The 25,223-nt window shown below is 42.9% G+C and overlaps 2 protein-coding genes across 5 annotated transcripts in view; one reads left to right on the forward strand and one right to left on the reverse strand.

The window, feature by feature from the left end:
• LOC132959391 (gamma-aminobutyric acid receptor subunit alpha-5-like) overlaps window positions 1-10,527 on the reverse strand; it is a 31,248-nt gene extending 20,721 nt beyond the window's left edge. Inside the window, exons 1-6 of one of the 2 annotated variants that reach the window (XM_061032346.1) lie at window positions 9,997-10,527; window positions 9,447-9,513; window positions 8,694-8,803; window positions 6,989-7,056; window positions 5,274-5,494; window positions 544-626 (exon numbers count right to left, since the gene is read on the reverse strand). In XM_061032346.1, the coding sequence (XP_060888329.1) occupies window positions 544-626; window positions 5,274-5,494; window positions 6,989-7,056; window positions 8,694-8,803; window positions 9,447-9,513; window positions 9,997-10,012 (565 nt within the window). In that variant the 5' untranslated portion in view covers window positions 10,013-10,527. Of the gene's footprint in view, window positions 1-543; window positions 627-5,273; window positions 5,495-6,988; window positions 7,057-8,693; window positions 8,807-9,446; window positions 9,514-9,996 lie in introns of both variants that reach the window. The other variant, XM_061032345.1, reaches the window with a different exon arrangement.
• A 2,042-nt stretch (window positions 10,528-12,569) lies between these two features.
• Window positions 12,570-25,223, forward strand: part of LOC132959389 (gamma-aminobutyric acid receptor subunit beta-3-like) — a 44,856-nt gene continuing 32,202 nt past the window's right edge. For 2 of the 3 annotated variants that reach the window (XM_061032339.1, XM_061032340.1), the window contains exons 1-3: window positions 14,300-14,791; window positions 14,903-14,994; window positions 15,110-15,177. In XM_061032339.1, coding sequence (XP_060888322.1) covers window positions 14,712-14,791; window positions 14,903-14,994; window positions 15,110-15,177 — 240 coding nt within the window. In that variant the 5' untranslated portion in view covers window positions 14,300-14,711. Of the gene's footprint in view, window positions 12,613-14,299; window positions 14,792-14,902; window positions 14,995-15,109; window positions 15,178-25,223 lie in introns of those variants that run through there. The other variant, XM_061032341.1, reaches the window with a different exon arrangement.

Consider the following 25,223-nt stretch of genomic DNA (forward strand, 5'->3'; position numbering starts at 1 on the left):
CGATATTATCAGCAGGCCAATTTAATTGAAAAGTGAATTCATACACATTCTCACACCACCGACAAAGCAGAGGGAGCAACTTGGGGTTAAGCATCTTGCCCAAGGACATGTGGCTGCAGGTCAGGAGCTGGGGATCGAACCCCCGACCTTCCGGTTGAGAGACGACCGATTCTACCAACTGAGCCCCTGTCAATGTTGTAAAAAGAACTTACACTAAAAAGATCCCGGTAACTCAGCCGTTATAGTCATACCATTGTTGCCAAGAGAAAGCAGTGGCTGTTAAAGTCACAAAATCTTTCTCTAAATGCGTACTTGTGTGTCATTACTTTGACAAAAGAAGCGCAAACTCAGCAATCTTTAAAAAAAAATCTCCCTACAGCAGCAGCAGCAGCATCTTTTATTTCAATTACATTGTCTCAAAATGACCCTTATTTATTCCCAACCTGGATTAACTTTTATTTTTATCACCACCATACATCATAATAACTGGGATTAGTACAGTGAAGACATTCACATCAGGGATTTCTTTTCTTTTTTACTCACAGCTGCCAAACTTGAGAGGGCAGGCGTGTGCGTCCATGGGGAAATCCTCCAGCTGCATGGGGCATTCTGCAGATATGGTCAGCCTAGGAAAGAGCACATAAAGCAATCAGCATCTTAAATGAGTCATTTTGAGACACAAGGCAAATGGATGGCGTCATTTGAATGTATTGTGTTTACACTCAACCTTCGACATTTAACTATATCTGTCTTACACAGAGCGTGGTGCAATTACAGAAACGGCTGCGATTGCTGAGTCACTAAAATTACAGGGTTCAAAGATTACAAGATGGGAGGTAGCGACTGTCCCGTCTTTGCAATAACAATTAGAGATTTTCTCTAACAGGATAATACCATGAACACACATTGGGTTAGGGTTAGGGTTATGATAGAACAGCTTCATCTAAGAGATGTCCAAGTGCAGCATTTCCCTTACTTAACAACTCGACTATTACATTGGAAACACTGCCACCTGGTGGTCAAATGTCCCTTCTGTTTAACAATCCTTGAAGAGACGGTGTTATCTCTTAATGGAACCCATAAGTGTTCTGAATGACCCAATGATAATCAATGTAATAAATATCAAGCAAACACACATTAATTCCCCTTTTTTCAACGCTATCTGCCCTTCATTGGGTACATCCATCTTGTTATTCTTGCTCATTGCATGATGATAAACAGTCAAACATTGACAGGATGATGTGAATTCATTGATGTTAATAGGCTAGATAAAGCAGCATGGTACCAGTTGTAAAAAAAAAAAAAAAGCATGCATTTATTGAATCAAAGATTTGTTTCCTGCGTCAACCACTCAGGCATATAATCAATCCTCACAGCAGCCTCAGATCACTGCCATCTTTTTTCTTCGCTTGTTTACTGAACTACATCATGATCTTAGAGACAACTAGGGAACAAAACATCTGCATCGAAATCCTCTCGGGTCCATGTTTTCTTTATGCTTCAAAACCTCCCACATGTACAGTATGTACTGTATCAAGATCTGCTGCAGGATGTCTCTTAATTGTTATGTAAAAGTAAAGGGAGCATAACAATGAGGGGGGGGGGGGGGGGGGGGGGAGAAAAAAAAGCCATCTTCGGTCCCTGCAGAGATGACGATTTTGTGCTCAGCAGCCAATTGCATTATTGCATGAACACGTTTGTATATCGGAGGGGATAAAGTATCACAAGGATTAATAAATAAAAACAAGACTGTTGGCAATTATAGCATGCTCTAATTATTCATATGGCCTTGCCCCATTATCAGGGATGTCTGGTATGATTGTTGGGAGATAATAAGTTCCCTTTTAAAGCCAACAAAGTGCAGCTAGAATTTAAATATCAGGGGAAGAACAGCAAAATAGATATAATTCCCATGATTCACTTGGCCTATAGCCATTATGGATGTGGTTGAAAGCAGTACAACAGGGGGGGGGGGGGGGGAACCCCCAGAAAAAGACCAGCAGATGGCCCCTTGAAACCTGTGGGAAATCTAAAGTTTCCAATACGCCTGACCTTGCAAGAAAAGTCGAGGACTTGGACGACACAACAAAACAGAAAACGGGTTGTCGAGTCCAGGGGGGGCTTAATGCCGTATTAGCCACCGCACAGCCACGCCGCACCATCTGTCTTCTCACACTAACAAGCACTTCTTTTTTTTTTTTTTTTGATCGCTTGTATCACACGCAATCTGCCTCAAAGGAGTTAGGGTTATATATATAAAATAATCCAAGGTGTGAAAAAACAACAAGTTTGGTGTTTTTAAATCACAAGGAAATAAGATTTAATGGGGGCGGACTTTCAAACTGCCCACCTACTGCAGCACCTCTATTGTGTCTATCTAGTGTTAATGGTGTGAGATGCAATCAACCAATGGAAGCATTGACGCTTCAACCAGCTGAGGAAGTATTTGTTGCAAAGCTCTCAACTACACAGCTACAGCATGACAGGTAGTAGCATCGCCATAGAACTCATGTGCATTGTGAAACGGGCCGTTGTGTGAATTATCCATGAAGACAAACGCCCGAGAAAATTCCACTCGATAAAACCAACTGCTCTTCCTCGTGGGTAATGGTTTCCAAATGAGGCCGCTGCGCCATCACATTTAGCTGTGGGAGAGAGGCGAAAGAAGCCTTCATTCATGTGGGTGGAAGAGGATGTAATGCTTGTAATATGCACTTACCTCTGCTTACTGTGGTGTACTGTACATGTTTTATGAGTGGTATTTGTGATGCATGTGTGAGGGTGTGCATGCATTAGATGTATGGAAACATGGAAACCAGGTATGGACAGATTTTGAAGAGTTTCTGTGTGGAGTTCTCCAGGCTCCCAGTCCTCCCACAGTCCAGAGACATGCTTGTTAGATTAATTGGCGACTCTTAAAGTGTGAGTATGGCTGGCTGTCTGTCTCTATATGTCAGTCCTGTGATTGACTGGCGACCAGTTAAGGGTGTAACCCCGACCTCTTGCCCAATGACAGCTGGGATCGTCTCCAGTCATCCGCGACCCCAAATGAGAAAAAATCAGTATAGATGACGGGTGGATGGATTTCAGTGTAAATGGTCATACATTGGCCGTGTTGAAGGATGTTTTGATTGCATGTATCTGTATGACTTCAGACAGTTATGCCCTCTTGTTTCAGAGGTCTGCCACATGAAACACAATTTCACACAAGTGCACAAAGCTGGGGTGGAAGCAAATATGTTAAATTCTTTTCCCACTGGGATCAAAGTCACAAGGAAGTCTGTTTTGGAGCTCATTTATTGGACTTTGAACTGGGAGTGAAAGATCTCTTGGTTGTACCAGGGCACTTACATCAACAATGCCACCATGAATAAGAACACAAAATATGTTTTCCTCATCTTGGAAGTAGATTTGGCGAACTCATTTTTACATAATGCTATTTGTTTGTACATAGCTTGTACATCTGTTTTTTTTTCCATCAGATTTTTTTAAAAAGATACATGTTTCCCTTCATTAGATATGACAGCTGAAGAGAGACAGGACATGTTGGGAGAAGAGAGAAGAGGGGGGATGACATGCAGTAAAAGGGCCGAGGTCTGATTGGACCCAAATTGCGACGACTACAGCTTCCATTCATGGTGCGCGCAAATTAAACGCTAGGCTATCCGACGCCCCTTTATTAGCTTTTTGATTAGTCCATAGACATGCTTGTTAGGTCAATTGGTGACTTTTAAAATACGAGTGCGGCTGGTTGTCTGTCTCTATGATTGATTAGCCAGTCCAGGGTGTAAACCCCCGCTTCTCGCCCAATGACAGCTGGTACCGGCTCCAGCCCCGCCGCGACCCCAAAACGGATGTTGTTATTCTGCAGGAGTGGATTGTGTGATCCTCAACCAACCAATATCACCAAAAACACAGAGGGTTTGACTGGGAAAAAGAAAGATATATTACCCAGAAAGCCCTGTGTTTGTGTGCAAAAGAAATTTAAATCAGTGCATCCTGCAGTTAAGCTCAGAGTACACCAACAAGCTGATGATTAAAGGAACCTACTGCTGCTTCTTTGAAACTCGACTGGCAGTCAATCCAACGCCATTTTTTGAGATTATAGGAAGCACAATCTCTCTTCCTTACTCACATGTGCGCAGCTTTTTAAAAAATATAAATACATGTAGGCGTGGATTTCCATAAAAAAATTACATATACGTTACACACACAGACAATCCCTTCTCGGCTTGAAGGCTTGAGGTCAGAGTTGAGTGTCACAACTGGTTTGTGCACATGTTCAATGTGTGCGTCGGGTGCATGTGACAAAGAAGGGGGGACTATAAATAAACACTTCTTCGGATATGTATGCGCGTCAGTGTGGTTGCATATGGATAATCTGTTCTCCGTCCAGTGTTTATTTATTTTTTTTCCTGTGGGTGGCACTGGTATCAGATAGAGTGCTCTCATCCGTGATACAGTCACTCTTAAGTCCTGCAAGCTACAGTAACTCCTGAGGATAAGCACAGCATTATTGTAATTCTCTGAGCCAAAGGTCACACTGATTCCTGGTGGTTACACTGCCTTTGCACTAAAAAAAAAAAAAAATTCCTGGCAGAGAAACAATCTCTTTTCAAAGTATTTGTAGATATTTCCTACAATTTTGTATTATTCACGAGAAGTGTGTTTTTTTTTTTCTTAATGGTCACCATCTGGTCTTGTTTTTTCCTCTTAATTTCTAATTTACCACGACCATCCCTGCCAAATGTATAGTTCACAGCGAGGCTGCTTTTCATAATAGATGATCTCTCTCTGTAGTCTTTTTTTTTTTTTTTTTTTCTAAAAAACCCTACACTTAAAGAGACACACACATATCTAATAAAAAGCATCTTAAATTGGGTTTAAATTGAAAAATTCAAACTTAAAGGAAATCAATTAAACATTAAATTAAATATAAATGTTTGCTCTTGAGTTAGCTTTTTCTGTCATGTGGAAAATCAAGTGCCTCTGATGAGCCACCGGGTGGCACTGTTTTCCTTCAGTCTGAGTCGCATGAAGACTTCAGAGCTGTGGAGTGTATCGTGTGTTGGCCCTGTCATCTCTGCACTTTCCTTAACCTCACATTGGAACTCGAGTTCAGTCAAATATTTGAGCCTCTCATTGAAACACTGTGCCCTTGAAACGTCTTCTGAATGACAGGGACTGAATCACCAAATATTCGGCTTGTAAGAAGCGCACCATTGACCCCGTAGTTCATGAACTCTGCGTCAATAATTTGTCACAAAAATTACCTCATGGTGTAAAGCAACGTGCCGTCGTCCTGCAGCCTCAGCAGCTTGTTGGGCGTCGTCATGTTGTGAGCTATCGACTTCTTGCCGTTGAGGAAGAAGGTGTCCGGGGTCCAGATTTTGCTCGCCAGCAGGTTGTTCAGCGGCAGCATCTCCATCGGCCCTTTGAAGCACAGCCGCTCGTCCTTCCAGCTCTGACGGAAGAACACGTCTATGGTGTATTCCTGAGACCAAAAAGTACATGGAATATCCTTTCAGTGGAAAAGGCAGAACCCCAAATATTAGTGAGAATGAAACATTTGAACTTCTAAGCTATTCAATGTTTATCAATCCGTCTCCTCTGTGATCGCTTCATCCCAAAAGATGCTAAAAGGATGCTAAAGGCAAAAGATCTGCATTTTTAAGAGATGCTTGGGTTGACTGCGTTTGAAGGAGATTAACATCTATTCCACTCATAAGTGTCATAACAGCGAACTCTCGCTTCCTGATTCTGGACTCCGTTTTGACACTAATTTAATTTCTTGACATACAAGATGAAGATACTTTTACAATAGATTCTGAAAAGAAAATCTAAATTTATTTATCCTGGCCTACCCTGCGTTGGTTTGGAGCGTTGCTTGTGCACGTCCTCAGAAATGGGTAAGATGCAATATGCATATAACCTCTACGGGCAGTGTAGAGTTGTCATGGTGATGAGACCGGAAATGGCAACATCGAAGACACCAGGGAGCCGCTACAACAATGGCCGAAAGTTTAGAATAAAAGTTAATAGATCGAGATCGCTACGACAGATCATCTCTACTTCGGTGTTTGATTAACGTGGTGCTCCCTCTAGAGGAATCCTCTGGTAATACATGTTGTACCTAGGCAAGTATGTGAACATTTACGTAGCAGGTTGTCTACACATGGTTCAAAAGCGAGTATATTTGAGCTCTTAGCCTTCATATATATGTCCACTTAGTATTTAAATATTGGGAACAAATATTGTGGTGAAAAAATTTGTCATGAATGAACTTGTTTTTTGAAATATAGATTACCCTTCAAGGTGGAAAACACAATGAACCAGGAGCACATGTTCACAGAGTAATGTCTCTTTTAACACAGATTTAAAATGATTTAATGACTCGATCAAGCGCTCCTGTAAGTACGGAAGAGGATTAGGGCCACTGGAAAAAACATAAAAGATTGTTCTGACTTTTTTTTTTTAATTCTGACTTTAATCTCAGAATTCCAAGAAGTGGCCCTAATCATCTTCCGTATGTAAGAGATTTTTCGGAGCCAGAATTCTGAGATTAAAATCTGAATTCAGACTTTTTTCGCAGAATTCTGAGATTAAAGTCAGAATTAAAAAAAAAAAGTCAGAACAATCTTTTATGTTTTTTCCAGTGGCCCTAATCATCTTCTGTATGGAAGAGCTTTTTCCGAGTCAGTTACAGGAAAGTGGCAAGTTTTGATCACAGCTTCGTCAGAGAGCGCCAGGTATATGGAAGAATATTTAATGATAGAGGAGAGTTAATGCATTTGGCTACCCAGGTGGAACCTTCAGCGTCATGAGGAAATGGATTCCTTAAGAGCTGCCTTCCATTAAATTATAAAAAGTCATCCGCATCAGTTTTGTCTCATTTGCACTTAAATACAGATTCAGGTCCTGAGTGGGCTTTCAGGGACAAATCTCTCTCTGTTAGTGTATCGTTGGCGTTTGCTGAAGGTGAACTCACCATCTCTGTGTCGGATACCGGCCCAAAGCTGGTCACAAAAATATTCGTCTTGATCTCGGTGACATTTTCTGTTGGGAGAAAAAAAAAAAATCAGGGTTTAGATATGAGCCGGTGTCTTCCTCTTTCTCCAACACTAGAAATACCAGTAAAGACAATAGACTGTGTTTACATGGACGTATCGTCCCAGTGATGTCACCCATTGGTTTCTGAAGTGGACTTTTGAAGACCATCGATGGCGGTCGCCATATTGGAAATGATGTCTCGAACTAACTTTCACGTTGTGATGAGAACGACATGGCGGTAAAAACATGCTTTTTTTATTTGCTCTCAGAATTGGCATGCAAAGATGGGGTTTGAACGCGACTCGCTTTGGGTCTTTTTGGAGCCAGCCTCAAGTGGACATTCGAGGAACTGCAGTTTTTTTTTTGCCCTAATTTGTCAACGACGGACGTTGCCGCTTGGCTTAGTCTCAAATAAAATGACATTTGATTCAACCGACGATTGTTTTCAAAATGAATCGTTTCGTGGATAAAATCTACAAAAGATTTGTGAGGAATGTGGGCCAAAAAAATCCTATCCAACATCTTAAATTGACGGTTTGGTCAATTAAAAAAAATCCTCGTATTGAGACAAATCCACAATTCTATGGTTTCTCTTACAATGCTTCCCTCTGAGATGAGGTGCCATATTATTCATGCCGTGTGTACTAGCAAAGCCCAAAATCCGTCTCTATGCATTTCCATTTGGTCCTGGAGAGTTGGGATTGGCTGGGCCCCTTTGTTGAATGTTCAATGATGGCCCTGAATGTGTCTCTGGCATGTATTTATAGGCCCTCTTGTCAAGGGTAGCAACCGTTACCAGGATGCGAGAGCAGGCTTTTTGCCATGACACATCATGCATTCGGCATGCAAAAAAAAAAAGCCTGGTTTCTTCCTATGATGGGACGAGCACTACATGTACGTGTGAAACCAAGTGACGGGTGTTCCGCTGCAAATGCGACGAGGTAACAAAGTAGTAATCAGTGAAAAACCAAATGTGAAAAGCTTTTCCTTTCAGCTGCCTCTCAGAAAAGAGAAAACATCCACCTTTTGAATTCACTTTGATGGCTCCTCAAGGTCGTCTCCTGTTGCCACGGTGAGGAGCGTGAATAAAGAGCATCACAGCACACTGCAATCAGTCCGTGTTTAAAGACGGGCTTCATTGATTTACGCTCACTGCCATTGCAACAAAGCAATCTTGACGACATGGGTGCCTCCACCTGAGCTGGCAGGGGAGTTGACTTCAGCCCCTGTATCTGCACGTCTACCATTATTTCCCCAATGAGCTGGAGTGTGAGATCACAGCGGGAAGCAGGGAGTCCAGGTGGGTAAATTAAGTTGGAATGCTAGGAGGCTTGTATATGGCATTTGTGATGTTAGCATGAAGAGATGCCTTCATTTTGAAAGTTTAAGGACGCACTTTTGGACTTTTTTCTCTCAGTTTTAGAGACATGCTACATACACAGAGTGGAACCAAGCATTGGGGATTCCATTGCCATTCTGCAGTGCTTAGAAACTAGCAACTCACCAGCTCATTCATTAATCTGTACCTGGACTTAAACCGGCGACCCTTCAGTTCCCTAACACCCCCCCCCCCCCCCCCCCCCCCCCCCCTAATTTTTAATTGCAAAGTCCAAATGACAAATTAAACCGTCCCCCTTGCACACCTCCAAGCCCTGGGCGGAGCCTGTAGTCGTAATTGTCCAGCAGCCCATCCAGGATCCGGGTGAAAACGGTGCTGTCGTTGGCCGCCGCATCCTTTTGAGCCAGGCAGAACCTACAGGAGGAGAGAAATGGAAACAAAGAGTTCAGAGCCGTTATATTACTGCAGGACGCCAAAACGTGATTTTGATGAATTAGCCTTTCGTGTTAAGGACTTAAAAAAAACAAAAACAAAGAACACTGTGATCATGCAAAAGGAATTAAGAGGGGAATTATTGCCATTGCTTGGGGCCCCAGACAGCCTTCAGAGGGCTGTCAAACTTTGAACCACAGCAGCGACCAAAAAATGTGCACATTTTTGCAACGACAGTCGGAAATGTGGGGCCCCACCTTGACAGCATTCACTCTCATTGCCCCTTGCTAGACCGCTGGTGGGAGGGCGGCCCATCAGACTCTAGAGTCGCCACTAGACATTGATCTACTCCTGAGATGAGAGTGGACTATCCCACTGATTTACTGACGAGCAATGCCAAAGATTTTTTTTTTTTTTTTGTTCACTTGCAGGACGTCCACTCAGGCGGTGCTGTAGCAGAGTGCAGCGGAGATAAGTGATGGACCTCCCAGAGCAGAGCAGCAGACACATCTTACCGAATATTTATCAAATGTCTGATGAAACTTTGGAACAGAAAATGTAACTTTTGATCTTTCGAGCAAAGACACTTCAACACTTTTAAAAACACCACATTCTGTTTGTTTACCTCTTTTGGAATCCAAGCAGGAGCAGGGCGGGGAAGGCGAGTCTTGCCATGATTGACGTCCGGCTCACTTTGTTGTCACACACAAAAAAGAGACAAATCAGAAAAAAAGAAAATAGCACACTTTAAAAACTGTTAGCATCCGTCCTCTAAACGCAGAAAAAAAAGGTACCCTAATGAGACACAAAGAAACTCTTCACCCTGCTGCATGCAGAGGCAGACCATTACAGGAGTCACTTCATTTAACAGCAAGGCAATCTCTACTCAATGAGGCTGCGTGCTCCCACTCTTTAACACCCGAGACATTCAACCCACCAGTCTTCACACACACTAGAACTGCACAGTTTTTTTTTTTTTTTTTTGCAGATCCCCATTGTGTTAAAGCTTCCACAAACCCATTGCAATTCATATGTGGGCCACCCCCCTTCTCTACTTCTCTCCTCCAACCGTCACCTTTCTCCACTCACCCAAAAAAAAAAGAAGCTGGATCCCATTCCGATTTTTTTCCCCCATGCTGTCTAATTACAAAATAAGGAGGGGGGGAGGGGGCTACCTGAATGCTGATTCATCACCACCGAGGTTTCTTCTTTTTTTTGTGTTGCTGGTGGACTCCGTGTGCAGTGTTGAAGCCGGACGATCCAAGGGTCCTATCACCTAATCACCTAATACCCGAGCGTGTCTTGTTACGTCCCCTCCTTCTCCTTCTTCTGCGCTGTTGGCTCTCTCTCTCTCTCTCTCTCTCTCTCTCTCTCACTCTCGATTAACGGTTCCCCATCAGGCGGTGTTGTAGTAGTCTGTCTGGTCCTTCTCCTCCTATAAGCCTGACACCGCCTTCCTCCTCTTTTAGTGCCTGCTGCACCACGTCTCTTGTTGGTGTCGCAACAGCAGCAGCATCACACGAGCTGCCTCCCCGTTCTTACCCGCGAGCCAGATTCACACCACATTTTTTTTTTCACCCCGCCACCTACTGTTGGTGCGAAAGACTTTTAAGTGCTGCAACAGAGGCTAATCATTTTTTTTTTGAATAGGGGGTCTCCCATTGGTGGGTTGCGAGGAGGAGGCGCACTGGCCGTGCAACTGGGATTGAGGGATAGTGGGGCAGATTTTTATTTATTTTTATTTTTTTACCCCCATTTGCTAAATTAAAAAAATGACACTAGTGCCTCCAAACCTTTCTGACTTGCCCTGTGCTGATTTGAACTCAGGTAGCCAACTGCGATATTTAAAGCATTTAAAGCGATTTTAGAATGTTTCCAATGGCTTAAACATTAACTTTTCAAACTTCTTCACCGTCGCTAACACAAACCATTTCACCTTTACACTTACTGTTGTCTCGTGTTGCCAGACAAAGTTTCATCTCATCTCAGTTCATTTTTGTTTTCCATGATGGGTCACTGTCATCGAGCTCGACCGATTTATCGGCCGGCCGATAATTTCAGCCGATATTAGCATATCCAGTGACTATCTGTAGCGGCTATTTTATCGCAGATGTGCCGATATTACTGGATTTATTCACGAGTCATTTCAATTTGAGTTTCATTGCATTCAACTAGTAGCACTCTGTCACCAGCAGAGGGCGCTATATGGATTATAACAAGCATTATCACTCCACTGTGTCAAGTGGTGAGTTACTTTCCAAGTTGAGTGACCATCTTCTCTTCCTTATGATGTATATTTTCACAAGTGCTTGATAATTACATTTGAGGGATCAACCAAATAAAGACAGTTATCGGCCGATATATCGGTACCAGATTTTCTTTTCTCCCCAATATCGATTTCGGTATTGGCTCAAAAAAATCCATAATCAGTCGGGTCCGAAGCAAAACGTCTGACAATAGTGCTGGGCTAGCAGGCTAGGTGGCTATAGTCCCATTGTCAAACTCATATGGCTTCTTCAGATGTTTAGCATTGGCACAATTAGCATTTGTATGTAGCATAAGCTAACAACTTGGCATTCTGAGACGGCCAATCGTGCATCGTTCCTCAAATACCCATCATGCTGTGCGCTCGACTGAATGTTTGGTCTGTGGAGTTAGTTAGCAGTAGCCTATTACTTATTTGTGTTTTTAATGTCAGTATTCAGAAGATGTCCTGTTCGCTCACACCAAATTATCAATAAAAAAAAATCACTTAAATGCAACTTCAAAATTTAGCTCACTTCTTCTAAATTGTGAAAGCTGTAGTTTTGCTGAAGTTTGTGTGGGATGAGGCTTTCCAGGTGACCTTTAATGCCATCAAGGTAAGCTGTTAATTGGCTATCTTGAATTAAAATATAGCCTACAACAACAATAGGAAAAAGTAGCTGTGGTTGCTGCTTTATTTTCTTCTTTTACGGAAAGGTGTCTTGGATTAAAAAAAAAAAAAGGGAAATCATGCTTTCAGATAACCGTGTAAACAGCAGTGTACTTCTTTGAATAAAGCATCAAGCCGGAGTTATTATCATCCTGACGCTTGCCATAAGAGGGTAGCCGAGTTCCACGTTTCGGAGACTCTAATTAGAGGCGGATATTTTTTTTTTTTATCCCTCCACGTCCTTTAATCCGTCTGAAGACGCAGTCTGCGGACCAGGAAACATGTGGAAAAGCGTCAAGTCCCCTCAAGAGCCAGATTTCAGCAACACGTCTGCGGACAGCTCCTCCGGCCGAGAGTGATGGCTGCGTGCGCAAGTGTTGATGAAAGAAAACGGGAGAAAGAAGGAAAGATATGAGTGTCTGCTGAGTGTCTGAGATGAGAAAGGGGGGGGCGGGGCTCTCCGATGGGAAATCGATTCCCTTTCAATATTCTGCCCTGCAGGCATCGCACTGTTTTATCCCCCTGATTTACTGCAGGCTACACAACCGGAGTAAAAAAAAAAAAAAACAGAAGCACTGCAGACCCAATCTGACAAATTAACTCTCACAACAAAGAGAACAGCCTAGAATAAATCTTATTTTAAAGCGAAAATCCTTTTGAAGTGAATCTGGTAATAACATAAAGCCTGAAATATAACGCAAAAAAAAAAAATGTGAATAACAGATTGATTGAGTAATCAGCTCGCCTTTTTTTAATGTTTTCATTTGTTGTAAACTATCATGCATAATCAATGATTTGACCCCCCCCCCCCCCTTTTTTTTTCTTTCAGGAATGCCGTTGACGGAAACAAGAAGTTGTTCGCGATCTATGACACGAGGTAGGAAATGTCACAACATCACAAACACACACACACACATTCTTCCAAGAGGTTCTCCAGCTGTGAGCGCGCGGATGGAGGGGAGGGGGGGTCCCAATTATCAGTTAGAATTCCGGATGACTTCAATGTGTTTTCCATCCTGAAATAATTTATAGCTAGAGCTGTACATTTTCGATAAGGAAAAGAGGACATTAACAGGCTAATCAATCACAAACATCGATTAACGGGGGTTGATAAATGCAGCCTGTGCCTCCTCGATATTATTCAGGTCCCGCCATTTTTATAGGAAGCACATGGGAAGGGGGATTGGTGCAGATGGTGTGAGGAGCACTGTAAAAAATGTCAGTTTGAACAAGTCAATGGGTGTCAAATTTAGTGGTAAAAGGTTTTTTTTAGTGTGATCATTTGTAGAATTATGTTAGCCTTAAAGAGTGATGATATGATTGTGCATTTTATTTTGAAATAAATGTTTTGTTAAAAAATACAGGCACAAAATTCCAACCTGGACTCAAGTTTTCATTGATCAAATTGGCATGAGTATCAGGTCGCCTGTTCACACATCTGTCCTGTGTAATGACGGGTTTCCATTATGGTGCTTTCACACATGCACAAAACTCCTGAAAGAGCTCGCAAAGAGGTGAATCTTTCAAAATTCCCGCCAGCTTCCGAGTAGACTTTCCATGTAAAGTTAGGGTAAGCTGATACCAGAAGGTGGCAGGAAGTATTCAGGAAATTTCAGGGAAGTTGTGGTGATTTTCATATCCTGCGACCGGTGCAAGATGCGGAAGATCCAGGAACTTTTTTTTTTTTACACGAGGAAGTCCACTGTGGCAAACAAGCCTCCTGAGACCCCCTCCCCCCCTTCACCCGTCCAACAGGGATAGCCTTCTGCTGTAAGGTGCATGTGTGAACAAGCAACTCAGGAACGATTTCAGGGGCAGCCTGTCTGAGAATTTTTTTTACAAGAGTGCATGTGTGAAAACAGCTTAAGAGTCCTGGAAACAAGCATGGCGCTACACCGGTTGCTAGGGGGCGCTATAGCCCCATCACCGGTAAACCCTCCTCACTTATTTTGGTTAGTTTTGATTCCTTCTTAAATAAACTGTTAAAAATGGCACCCCAACATATCAGTCACCGGGAGAAAAAAAATAATCTGGCATCGTCCCTGCATGGCTGGAAAATAACCCTGGTGATGTCATCAAATAACCCTGGTGATGTCATCAGGGTTATTTAAGAGTTCGCTTTAAGGATTCAAGTCTGAAACCAAAATTATTTGCAATAAAGCAAAGGTGACGTTTGAAAGAAGTTTCCCTTTTACCATTTAAGGTGCAACCGAGATGCATTATGGGAATTGTAGTACTTTTTTTGGCACCTTGATTCACATTATACAGACTAAGTGTTCTTTCTCGGGCTTGGGTGATTTGATTTTGATGCTTGTTTTGAAGTAAATACCTTAAAGAAAATGGACTGAAAGGTTTATTATTAAGAAAGAGATGTAGGTTTTAAATGACGTTAATTTTCGCATGAATGACGGAAACCAAACTTGGCACTTTACTGTATGTGTTCGGATATTTTCATCTTAAGAAATAACTAAATACCCGGATTGTGCAGACTACAGCGCAGCTACTGGTGGGAATCTTTTTTTTTTGCAGTGTGTGGGTAAGCCTTGTCTCTGGTTTTTTGAACGAGCCGACTGCTTTCATCGCCACCACCACCAGCAGCAGCAGCAGCAGCATCCACCGCGCACCCCTCCTCATCAATATGCGCTTCAGCTCCTGAATGTATGAGCCTCTTGCACAGTCAAGAGACGGCAAAGCGAGTATTCAATGCCGCGGAGACGATGTCAGCCCATCTCTCAAATCTGACCCCATCCAAAGCAAACTGCTGACTCCCCCCCCCCTCCTCCTCCTCCTCCTCAGTCGACTTTTCTTCCTTTTTGGGGCAATCAATGGATTTACTCTGATTTTTGAAGAGCGTCCGGAACCGTCTCGACTGTCTCCACATTTTTTGGAGGGGGGCTCCTTTTTTTTTTTTTGCCCGTTGTTGCTCTTGTAAACAACGTAAAGAAAGAAAGAAAAAAAACAAAACAGGAAAGGGTGATGTTTGCTTTGCACAGGGTTCGTCAATTTCGCGTCTTTTCCGCACTGGTTGTCGGTTCGATTGTGTGCTGCGCGAAAAGGTGAGTGTTTTTTTTTTGTTGCGATCCAGTGAAGTCAAGGTTATTGGAGCTGATTGATACACAAGTCAAGGTGATGTGTGTGTGTTTTTTTGTTTTGTTTTGTCATTTCAGCGTCAATGAACCGGGCAACATGTCGTTTGTAAAGGAGACGGTGGATAAACTGCTGAAGGGATATGACATCCGACTGAGGCCAGACTTTGGAGGTATTTACCCACGTTCATTTTGGCTTCTTCATTTTTGGCGCCATTTACAGTGTTGTGGTCAGGTGCAAAAGGTGTTAGGCCTGTATATACATTTGTTGTGCTGTTTGTTTTGCAGGGGCCCCTGTTGCAGTCGGGATGAGCATAGACGTGGCGAGCATAGACATGGTGTCAGAAGTCAACATGGTGAGAGAATGAATTTCACATCCCACAGCCTTCCACTCTGTTTCCCTCTGTGTTTACTCCACCGCATAATGCACGCAGCCCCTTCCTCCTGTCTCATGTTGCTGCACGTTGGCACTCCCACAACATGATCCCGTCGCTTTTTTTCCTTGCAGTAGAAGGAAGTGCTGATGGAAATCCAGTCCCCATTATGTGATGCTGAGATGGATGGGCTGGGTTTCCTGTAAGCAATAAAAAAAAAAAAAACATCTTTATCTTTGCTGTACTGTTGCCTGTGCGGTGTTACCTTACATACAGCTGTGTGAGAAATAAACAACTTCCTGTTTCTGTTTTGCCACAATGCTGACATCGGCATCAGCTCAATAGGAGGATGAGCTAAAGCTGCAGCATCATGTGGTTACACATGGAGTAAGAAACATGCATTTTTCCCCCTTTTTTTTAAAATACTTTGAAGAAACCTTACTTGGCTCTGCTTGTTAACCTCTCCAGCCCTCGTCGTCCTCCCAGGAGGGGCCCCCCTCTTTTTAGCAGACAGCTATCAGCGAAACTCTGATTGGATTTTTTTTTTTCCTCATTATGTGAAGCCCGGACGGCTGTTATCGTCCCTGCGTGTTGACATGGCGTGCCCACATGCAGGAGAGGAGAGTAACTTCAGGCTATTGTGTCTTAAAATTATCAAGAGGACGATGATGACCCAGATTGCAAGCAGAAAAAAAAAAAAAAAGCAACCCTTTCCCTGCCCAAATCTTTTCAATTCTTTTGCAGTAAAAAAAAAAAAAAAAGCTCACTTTCAGACTAAATCTGATTGAAATCGAAATTGTAACTTAATGAGCTTTTGAAACTCACAACCACAGATCAACACCTCCACATTTTAACGGCGTATTGCCAGTGTAGGTGTAACCATTCTGACTTTTTAGCGGAGATGATGGCTGCTCTTTCTGCTCCACCTAAGCACCGAGGCCCCTTTTTGGAGTCACATTCAGGTCAATCAGGAAGGCTGCAGTTTATACTTCGATGTGTATGAATCCACTCAAGCATCATCAGAGTAGACGGAGCATCATTTCACACCTTTAATCTTTGTTCTGTATCGACCAGATCGAAGGAGGAGGGGAAAAAAAAGGGCAGATTTTTACTGCACCGTACTGGTAAATGATCACTATTTGTGTGGTGGGAGGTGGAGCTGTGTGTGTGTGTGTGTGTGTGGGTTGGTGCTGATCAATACTAATGAGTCAATCTTCAGCAGGTGACTCCTGGCTATACTTTACTTCTCATGCTGTGATTCAAAAACAGCACGCTGGCATTTTAAAGACAAATTAGCTTCATATACTGTACCTGTAGTCATTTCTTTTGTGATATATGTTTTGTGAGAGTTGGACTCATACTTGGATTGGAGTAAGTGGCAATATTTTTTCATGTTTTCTGAGTATCTTCTGAACTGTAGACTTAAGTTATAGTGTGATAAGCCACAAAGTTTTTAAGAGAATAGTTCCATAGCAAGGTGACATTGGTGTCCAGCTTCTGTCAGCTGTCAGTACAGCTGCTTGACTCTGACTGGAGGGAGTAAAATATCGCCCTGTTTCTAGAGGATGGTGGTAAAGAGTGCTGGTTTACACGCAAACTGTGGGTCTTAGCGACGGCAAGGGCCAAAGGTCCAAATGGTTGTCATTGCTTCCATGTTTATCAAACCACTCATTGACCCCTCCTTGGAGACATTGTCATCCTGAGACTTCTTCCGGCAGGTTGAAAATGTTGATGAAGCCACGAGGTCACCATACTGTAACAGTCAGAAATTCAAAATATGTATTTAATCGGTCAGATGAAACCGTGTGATTATATATATTTGTATATATACAGTATATACATAGCTACAGGGGCGTGTCCAGGCTTTTTTTTGACTGGGGTGGCCCACTGACTTATGCAGGGGTGGCCTGAAGTGTGATGTGTGCACAAACACACACAAGTAAATGTTAATTATTTACCCTGTCTGACCTCATGAATAGCTACTTTGAAATGGAAGATAATGGGGCGCTGGTGGTGCAGTGGTTAGAGCGCACCCCATGTGTGGAGGAAGTGGCCCTCCAGTGGTGTACAGACCCGGGTTCGAACCCCACCTGTGGCTCCTTTCCTGCATGTCATTCCCCACTCTCTCTCGCCCTGATTTCCAACTCTACCTACTGTCCTATCTCTCCATTAAAGGCAAAAAAAGCCCCAAAAAAAAAAAAAAAAAAAAAAAAAATTGCAAGATAAATTCAACATTAGCTTAATTTTTCAATGAAACAAAAATATTTATTTTCAAAGTCACAAGTAATTAAAAAATTGCATTAAAACTCCTGCACAGTCTAACTTGGAAAAATGCATGAATTGGAAATGTTTTGGTCCCCAACACGTTGCCAGTTAGTTCATAGCAAGTAAGACAGTGTGCATGCCTTTCCTATGCAAATGTTTTATGTACAAAGTACAAAGAAAAGATGCTACATTGATATGCGAAGAAAAATGTGTGCTGCCTTTGCAAAAAAAAAAAAAAAAAATAGCCTAATAAGGCAAATATCCAATTACAGTTTAGGATTCTTGGGGTGGCCAATCAGATTTCTAAGGGGCCCATGCCACCCCTGGCCAACACCCTGGACACACCCCTGCATATCTATACTAATAGCATGGAGTAAAAGGTTAGCTGTTGTCTCACATTTAGCAGCTATAATTCCTCATTATGCCACTTTATGGAACACACTGACAAAGGAGGAAATTGAAGTAAAATCTGATAATAATAAAGCTTTTTTTTCCCGCAGAGCTCAGGCTTCATGATCTCTGCTACGAGCCTTGTTTGCCAACAATTCAGCTGCAGACATTAACTAGTGGACACTTTGGCTATTCTCCAGAGGGAACATGAAGGCAGCTGATCAACAACGGAATCAGACAGCCGAGATCACACTCAACCTGATAATTAATTAGATCTTGTTCCCATTGCCACCAAGTGCACACGTGCCTCCTCTTGTTAGATGGGACGATCCTTGGCTATTCTCCAGCGCTGAAACCAAAACAAGACCAGTCAAGCTGTTTGTTATTTTCACGCCCAGCAATTTGACATTTGGTGGATGCTTTCTCGTCCAATAGCTGGGTTTGTCTGAAGTTGAAGCACGGGAGGATTTCTCCAGTGGGGAATGGATAATGAGCGCCTTTGTCCTGCTAGTGGCTGTGCACGGCTTTCTCAATTGAGCAACACTAAACAGTAAAGCTGCTCTCTTTGTGGAGCAAAAAAAAATCTATTTCAAGTTGTTAGGCCTTATCCTTCATGAATTTTAATTTTTAATCCAAATTCAGCTCCTAAATCCACTTCATCAGCCCAGTGGAATGACCCACAGGCATAACTATAGGGAACAAGTTTTCAAAAAGTTGAGTGTTTATCGAGGCACAAATACTGCTTGCTGTGCGGAAATGAGACCTGGATCCTTCTTCAGCGTGTCCTACGAGGAGCACAGATTTGCAAAACAATACTGCCAGCTTTAAAGGCCTGCTGTGACGTTCTGTCTCATGCAAACGGAAAAAAAAAATACAATTGTAATTCACTGTAATTGTAGAATAGGAATTTGTTTAGAGCAGAAAATCATGACAAAATTGAGGCGTCTGAGCGTCAAATCCAACATCACTGTATATACTGTATAACTCTACACTGTACATTCTCCAGTACAGACATTTAAAGGTCACATATTATCCTCCTTTTCAAGAATTTTAAATAAGTCTCAGAGCTCCCCAAAACATGTCTGTGATGTTTATTGTTCTAAATCCACTCTGATCCTGTATTTGATCATGCCCATAAACCCCTCTATTTCAGCCGTGCTCAGAACAGGCTGTTTCTGTGTCTGTAGCTTTAAATATGCAAATGAGCTATGTTCTGACCACGCCTCCTTTTTTGGAAGGGTTTCCAGGCTTGGTCTTTCTCGCTCCATGTCCTATTGTTTGCGGGGAGAGGGCACACTCAGAGGGCAGAACAAACACGTACAGTAGCTGTGGGAGTGTCACCCACCTGGGGGAGGGGCTACTGCCCTTTGTGATGTCACAAAGGGGACATTTCCAAAACAGCATGTTTGAGCACACGTTTTCTATATGTATTCTATTGATATTGCCTAACTATATAACTGCCAATTACATTTGAATGAAAACACTTTTAACTTAGCGTCTTAAGTGACATCACTTGAGGCATTTTTTTTATCAGGCTTCACCGGGGTCAGTCTGAACCGAGTCCTCTTTAATTAGTAACTTAGTCAGTACTTCATTTTGAGATGTAAGGGGGAGGGTCAGAAAAATATATTTATAACAATTGGCAGGTAATTTTTTTATTTTAATTTAAAGAAACACTTTAAATTTACTTTAAACACTCCCTTAGTCCTCCTTTCGATGATTACCTGTAAGTGGACATTTGATTGCTTTAAGCTACCTCGCTCACGCTGACCCATATATGAAAATACCTCCACTCTTGTGTTATGTGATGTGCAGCGAAGGTTTTCATTCCATCAACCAACACCAGAGTTGAAACTGGCAATCAGCTGAGCGGCACACCGAAGACATAAAGACGAGCGGTGAACTCTATTGATTTATTGAGTGCCTGAGTGAAACAGAAAAGAGCAGGGAGGACGTGCGAGATGTGAGAATTCCAGAGAAAAGGAATTGGAAAGAGGATGAGAGAGGAGGTGGTGGCTGATGGGGGAAAAAAAAAAACGACCCCATAGAACACACAGCAAGTGACTGTAGCAGCTGGCTCGTCCAAGGATCCACCTGGCAGGGGCAGGTTGTCCAAGTCAGTTTACTCACGACGCCTTAGCAAAGTGCGCGAGCTCCCCAGCACTAGCAGATGCTGGAGCGTCTGAGAAGGCGTGCTAATTACCTCTGAGGGTTTGTTTGTGGGCCTCTCGCTGATGAGAAACACACACAAGGACGAGATCAGAGCGCGGCAAAACACATGACGCATGTGCTTGGAAACTAGTTGAATACTTAGGCATAGAAAACTTAAAGAAAATATGTTTCAGTCGAGTTTCCAATCAGAACATTTGACAAGCTCTTTCTTGTTTTTTGGTTTTGGTGGGACTAAAAACACAAAAATGCAACACAGCCTGCATTCAAAATGTTGTTAATAGCTTAATTTAAAAGCTCAAGATCAGAATGAAGGCTCCATGTGTAGGTGTTTTCATCACGCTGAACTTCACTTTCAGGAATGGACAAAACAAGCTTTGATTCTCCGCTACAGTAATGGCCATCAATGCCTTTATACCAAGAGCCATTATCTGTGCCTGGTGAAAGTCATCATCATTTTTGGGTGAAATTAAATGAGTGCACAATGGAAAGCTAGCGCCGCGTACACACTGGTAAAAGCGGTCAGGGTTTGCACTCCCGAGTGTGGTTGCAGTAACAGACTGAGCAAACTAGTCATCCATACACCCACGACTGAGCGTGGGTGTCAAAAAGAGAGAGAGAGAGAGGAAAAAAAAAATCTGTCATTATGGAGAGGTGAAAAGATCTCTCTTTCTCCAAATGTTCCCGCTGCCGGGTTTTTTTTTTTTTTTTTACTTTTTGCAGAGAATATACTGGTGCACCGAGCACAACAAGCCCATGAACTCGTTGCTGTTTGATATGTTTGTGTGTCTTAGATATCTTTTTTTAAATGTGTGCATGCATGTACCTTCATAGATTTCTGCAGGTGATACAAAGTTAGTGAAGTTAAAAAAAAAACAAAAAAAAAACAAAAACCTGTTCTGACCCTTTCACCAAGGTAACCACACTCGCCTGCATAAATTAAATCCTTATCAAATAATTATCTTATATAGGTCTTCTAACTATGCAAAAAAAAAAGGGCATATCTTTTCTGTGTGCTCTGAGTGTGGCTTAATATACCCCCATGTCTTTTATCCGGCATCCGACTTCCTGCCTGATGGAATGTAATTGGCCTCAGGAGAGAGCACGCTGTAGGATGAAATGATTATCACTAAGATTTTAGAAATAAGCAGAGCAGGCACATACTGGTTTACAGTGCCAACCTGTGCATGATTTGAGGAGGGATTGCATCTTCCTCTGAAGTCCCTGTCATGATAACAGTCTCGCTCTGACGTGCCTACACCTTTAAGATACAGCATGCGTTGGCACGGGGGGAATCTAAAATTGACAGGCGACGGCCTCATTTCCTTTATCTGTGCCGCTAAAGCAGCTGTTGTGATGTAGCAAATAAAAAGGGGGCAGGCAAACTGTGAACTGGATTTATGAGGGGGTTACGTAAAAGGTCATCAGGAAACTGTCTGATTCTACTATAATGGTACAGGCTGATCTGGGGTCAGGACCCTGCTGAGATAAATCTTAGGGATACTAAGTAGGCTTGGGGATAAAGAACCAGTTCAAGCCAGTAACCAGTTTTCTGAAATCAATTAAAATAGTTAAAGGTGGCATGTTAGGCAAATTTGCTGCACCATGTTTTTCTAACCCTAACATGTGTCCCTAGTCTCTCTACAAACCCCCCAATGATGAGAAAAGTCCATCCTCTCTGTCTTTTGCCTGCGCCACAATTTAGAAAATGTGTGCTCAAACACGCTGTTTGGAGGTTTTCCCTTCATGACATCACAAAGGGCAGTAGCCCCTCCCCCCAGGTGGGTGACACTCCCACAGCTAGGTGTTTGTTCGGCCCTCTTGATTCTGCTTTTTCACCATGAACAAAAAGAGCATGTAGCGAGAAAGCCAGTCAACCAAGCCCTTCCAGAGAGGGCTGATCACAGACACAGCTCATTTGCATTTAAAGGTCAGACACAGCTCATTTGCATTTAAAGGTACACACACAGAAACAGCCTGTTCTGAGCAGGGCTGAAATAGAGGGGTTTATAGGCATGATCAAATACAGGATCAGAGTGGATTTTTGGCAAGAAACTTCACAGGCATGTTTTGGGGAGCTCTGAGACTTATTCAAACTTGTTGAAAAGGAATATAATATGTGACCTTTAAATCATGTGGATTCCATTTTTTCCTAAATCATTCAGGGTGAAACCTCAGGGAGAATTTAGCCATCCATAAAAAATGGAACTTGTGTGCTAGAACCTGCCGTGCCTGACGTTCTGTTACCTCATTTGTGCCTCACGATGTCAACAAAGTTCTTCAAAGAAGATCAAGGGGATCCAAAGTTTTGGCTAGGCTGCACTCAAAAAAAGGATAATGACACAACAAAGTGCAACACATTCAGCAAAGACACTTCATGAACGGGATGAATCACATCCAATGTAATGAAAGATTTATCATACTGAGTCTGAGGGAATGCACTGCATTTGATGTATTGCAGTCACAGTCTATTGGGGGCCCTAGGCAAAAATTTGTTGGGGGGGGCCCTCCAACCACCAGCGTTCCAACACTTACTCCTCTTCCTTTTTGTTACTCTTTCTTTGGGTTTTTGGTTTTCAAAAACAGCAATGCATGCTATGCCCCCTTAGGGAGGTTTCCGACTGTCGTTGGGAAATTTGCACATTTTGAGCCACTGCTGTGGTGTAAAATTGGTCAGTGCACTCGAGGCCCCCCCTTACTGGCCTGGGGGCCCCAAGTAGTCGCCTGTTGCCTCCACCTCTGGTTGTGGTCTCCCATGCACAATTAGCGCTACCTGTAACGATACAGACGCTACCACAGATAGAAAACGCTTTTGAGCTCATATTCACATTTATATTGAGGATTCAGGTCTGCAAATATTTCAAATATATCTTTGAAATGAGTTAATTGAGCACGTCTCCACCATGTGGTGCGGTGTCAAGGGGGTTGTGCCTCACAGGGAGCAAAATGTGGGGTTGCCATGACACTGCCTTCCCTTTCTGGTCAAAACCAAAACAAAACCTTTCTGCATCAGAATTGAAACGTAGAAGGAGGACATACTGGCTGCTGCACTGTTGACAGAGAAGCTAGTGTTTGAACATATAATGTCTGATCATATCGTATAGATTATGATAGACATGATTTTATGATTGAATTCAGTACATATTGGTCCTTTAAAGCCTGCACTGCAGCTGAACAACATGAGGGAACATGAAATGTCCAGGGTGTGGTGTCAAGCCGGCAGAGCAGCTGCCCTTCAGCTGTTCCCCGATCCTGTGGAATCTCTGGCCAAAAACCTCCGCAGTCCTTTTACAGTCCTTTTGTAAATGTTGTGTTGCCTATCATCCCAGAGTCTCAGGGAGCTTTGATTGGTCTATTTATCCATTTTCACATATGCACACGTGAAGGTTTCTTGAACAAATTTCCTGAGATCTTCATATTTGAGTGTAAAAAAATCTACATATGGGGTTGGGGTTTGATGATACCTACCTGTCATGTCCAACAAGCTATGACAAATGTAACATTGCATGCTTGCTGTCTGTCCCCCGCCCCTCTGTCCTTGTGATGGGGCAATACATCATAAAATATTAGACAGGGAAGGAAATTATCCTGTATATTGGAGGGGCCTGAACGCTTGTCATTTGCAGACAAAAAACCCAATTCAATCACCTCCCCACGTTCGCACTCAATAAGGGACGCTGCTATTTTTACCATTCTATAGCAGCAGAAGGAACTCGCTGAGGGATTCCCCCCCCCCCCCCCCGCACCCACCCCCGCACTGCGGTGATACACCGCCTCAGGGCCGACCCAAGGGGAGAGCTCGGAAATTACATTGAAGGTGACGCAAATTGCTCGACTCGATCGGAGGTTCATATCGAGTACGCTGTGATTACATATCTTACAAACCTCGTTATCCCCGGCGTTGTGAAAATTAGCCTTCAGAGCCTCGGCCATTTATTTCTTGTCGCTTTTGTCATTTGACACGTTGTCACATGATGATTCTTCATTCTTCAGTTCTTAGCACAATTCTTCATTCAGCTCTATGCCAATGAGATTAACTGCAATGGAGGATGTTTGTGAGAAACGACGTTAGCAGGATGTTTCCTAGATGCTGTTGGTATCACGGCAAAGCATTGCACTGCAGAGAGAGAGAGCGGGAGATTAAATTGAATATGGGTCAGTTCGCAGCCCAAACTCTGCTTATCTGAATTCCTCACACACCCTGTGAATGGAGGCGATTATCCAGTCGAGTTAATTGAATAATTGAGGCCTTGCTTGGAAAATCATCTCCACTGGTCAGTGTCATTATCTCCGCTGAAAAACATATGCTAAGAACCAAACAGCGGAGCCTGGAGCTGGGGCGTGTTGGGAATTCATGTTTGCTGTGGGAAAATTGGAGGGTAGTCAATAATTCATAATCCATAGTTCTAGTTCATAGAAAATCTGATTTTTACAGAGAGAGAGAGGAAAAAAAAAAGTTCCAGGGCAGGTGATGCAAAGCTCAGTCCTCATCAGAAATTCAATTCGATTGTCTCCATGCAATATTGATGATGATGATTCCTTTGGCCGTGTGTGTTTGCACAGGCTACATGGTTAATTTATGATTCCAGAGGAGTGTGTGCACACTGCCGGGCGGCCCACCTGCTGATACTCCGGTGGGAGACGGGAAATGCATACCTTGAGTTTGCTCCAGGAGAGACCGAGGTGGTGGGTGGGGGAGGGGCTGGGGAGTTGGAGAAGAGATGAGATAAGGGTCAAAACACGCCGGTGTACAAGAAAGTTATTTGTAAGGATTGATGGAGGGGAGGGTAAGGTTTCTGTGGCAACGGAGGGGGGGGGGGGGGGGGGGGGATCTAAGTCTACAGTTCTGATTTCTCACCAGCAAATGTAATTTATTTTCAAAGCGCATGCTGTGATCAATCCACATTGACTTGCTTTAATGGGACTCTGATTGATATCATTTGTTACCCTTCCTGTCACCAAATCCCGACAGGACACTAACAGCGATTTATTTTCCCATCTGTTAAAGGAGGGAAATGACTAACTCTGCGCTTTCACAGGGAAAAAATGAGTACATCTTCTTCATCACATTGCCTATAGATTAACTAATCCTATATTTTGAACATGAAGCCGAGGAAGAATACAAATGGACGTGTGTACATTACGATGGATCACTAACTAACCTCGGGGAAGTCGGTTTGTTTTAAGCTATACGACCTTGGGCC

Source organism: Labrus mixtus, chromosome 24 (genome assembly GCF_963584025.1).
Source record: "Labrus mixtus chromosome 24, fLabMix1.1, whole genome shotgun sequence".
NCBI classification, from domain to species: Eukaryota; Metazoa; Chordata; class Actinopteri; order Labriformes; family Labridae; genus Labrus; species Labrus mixtus.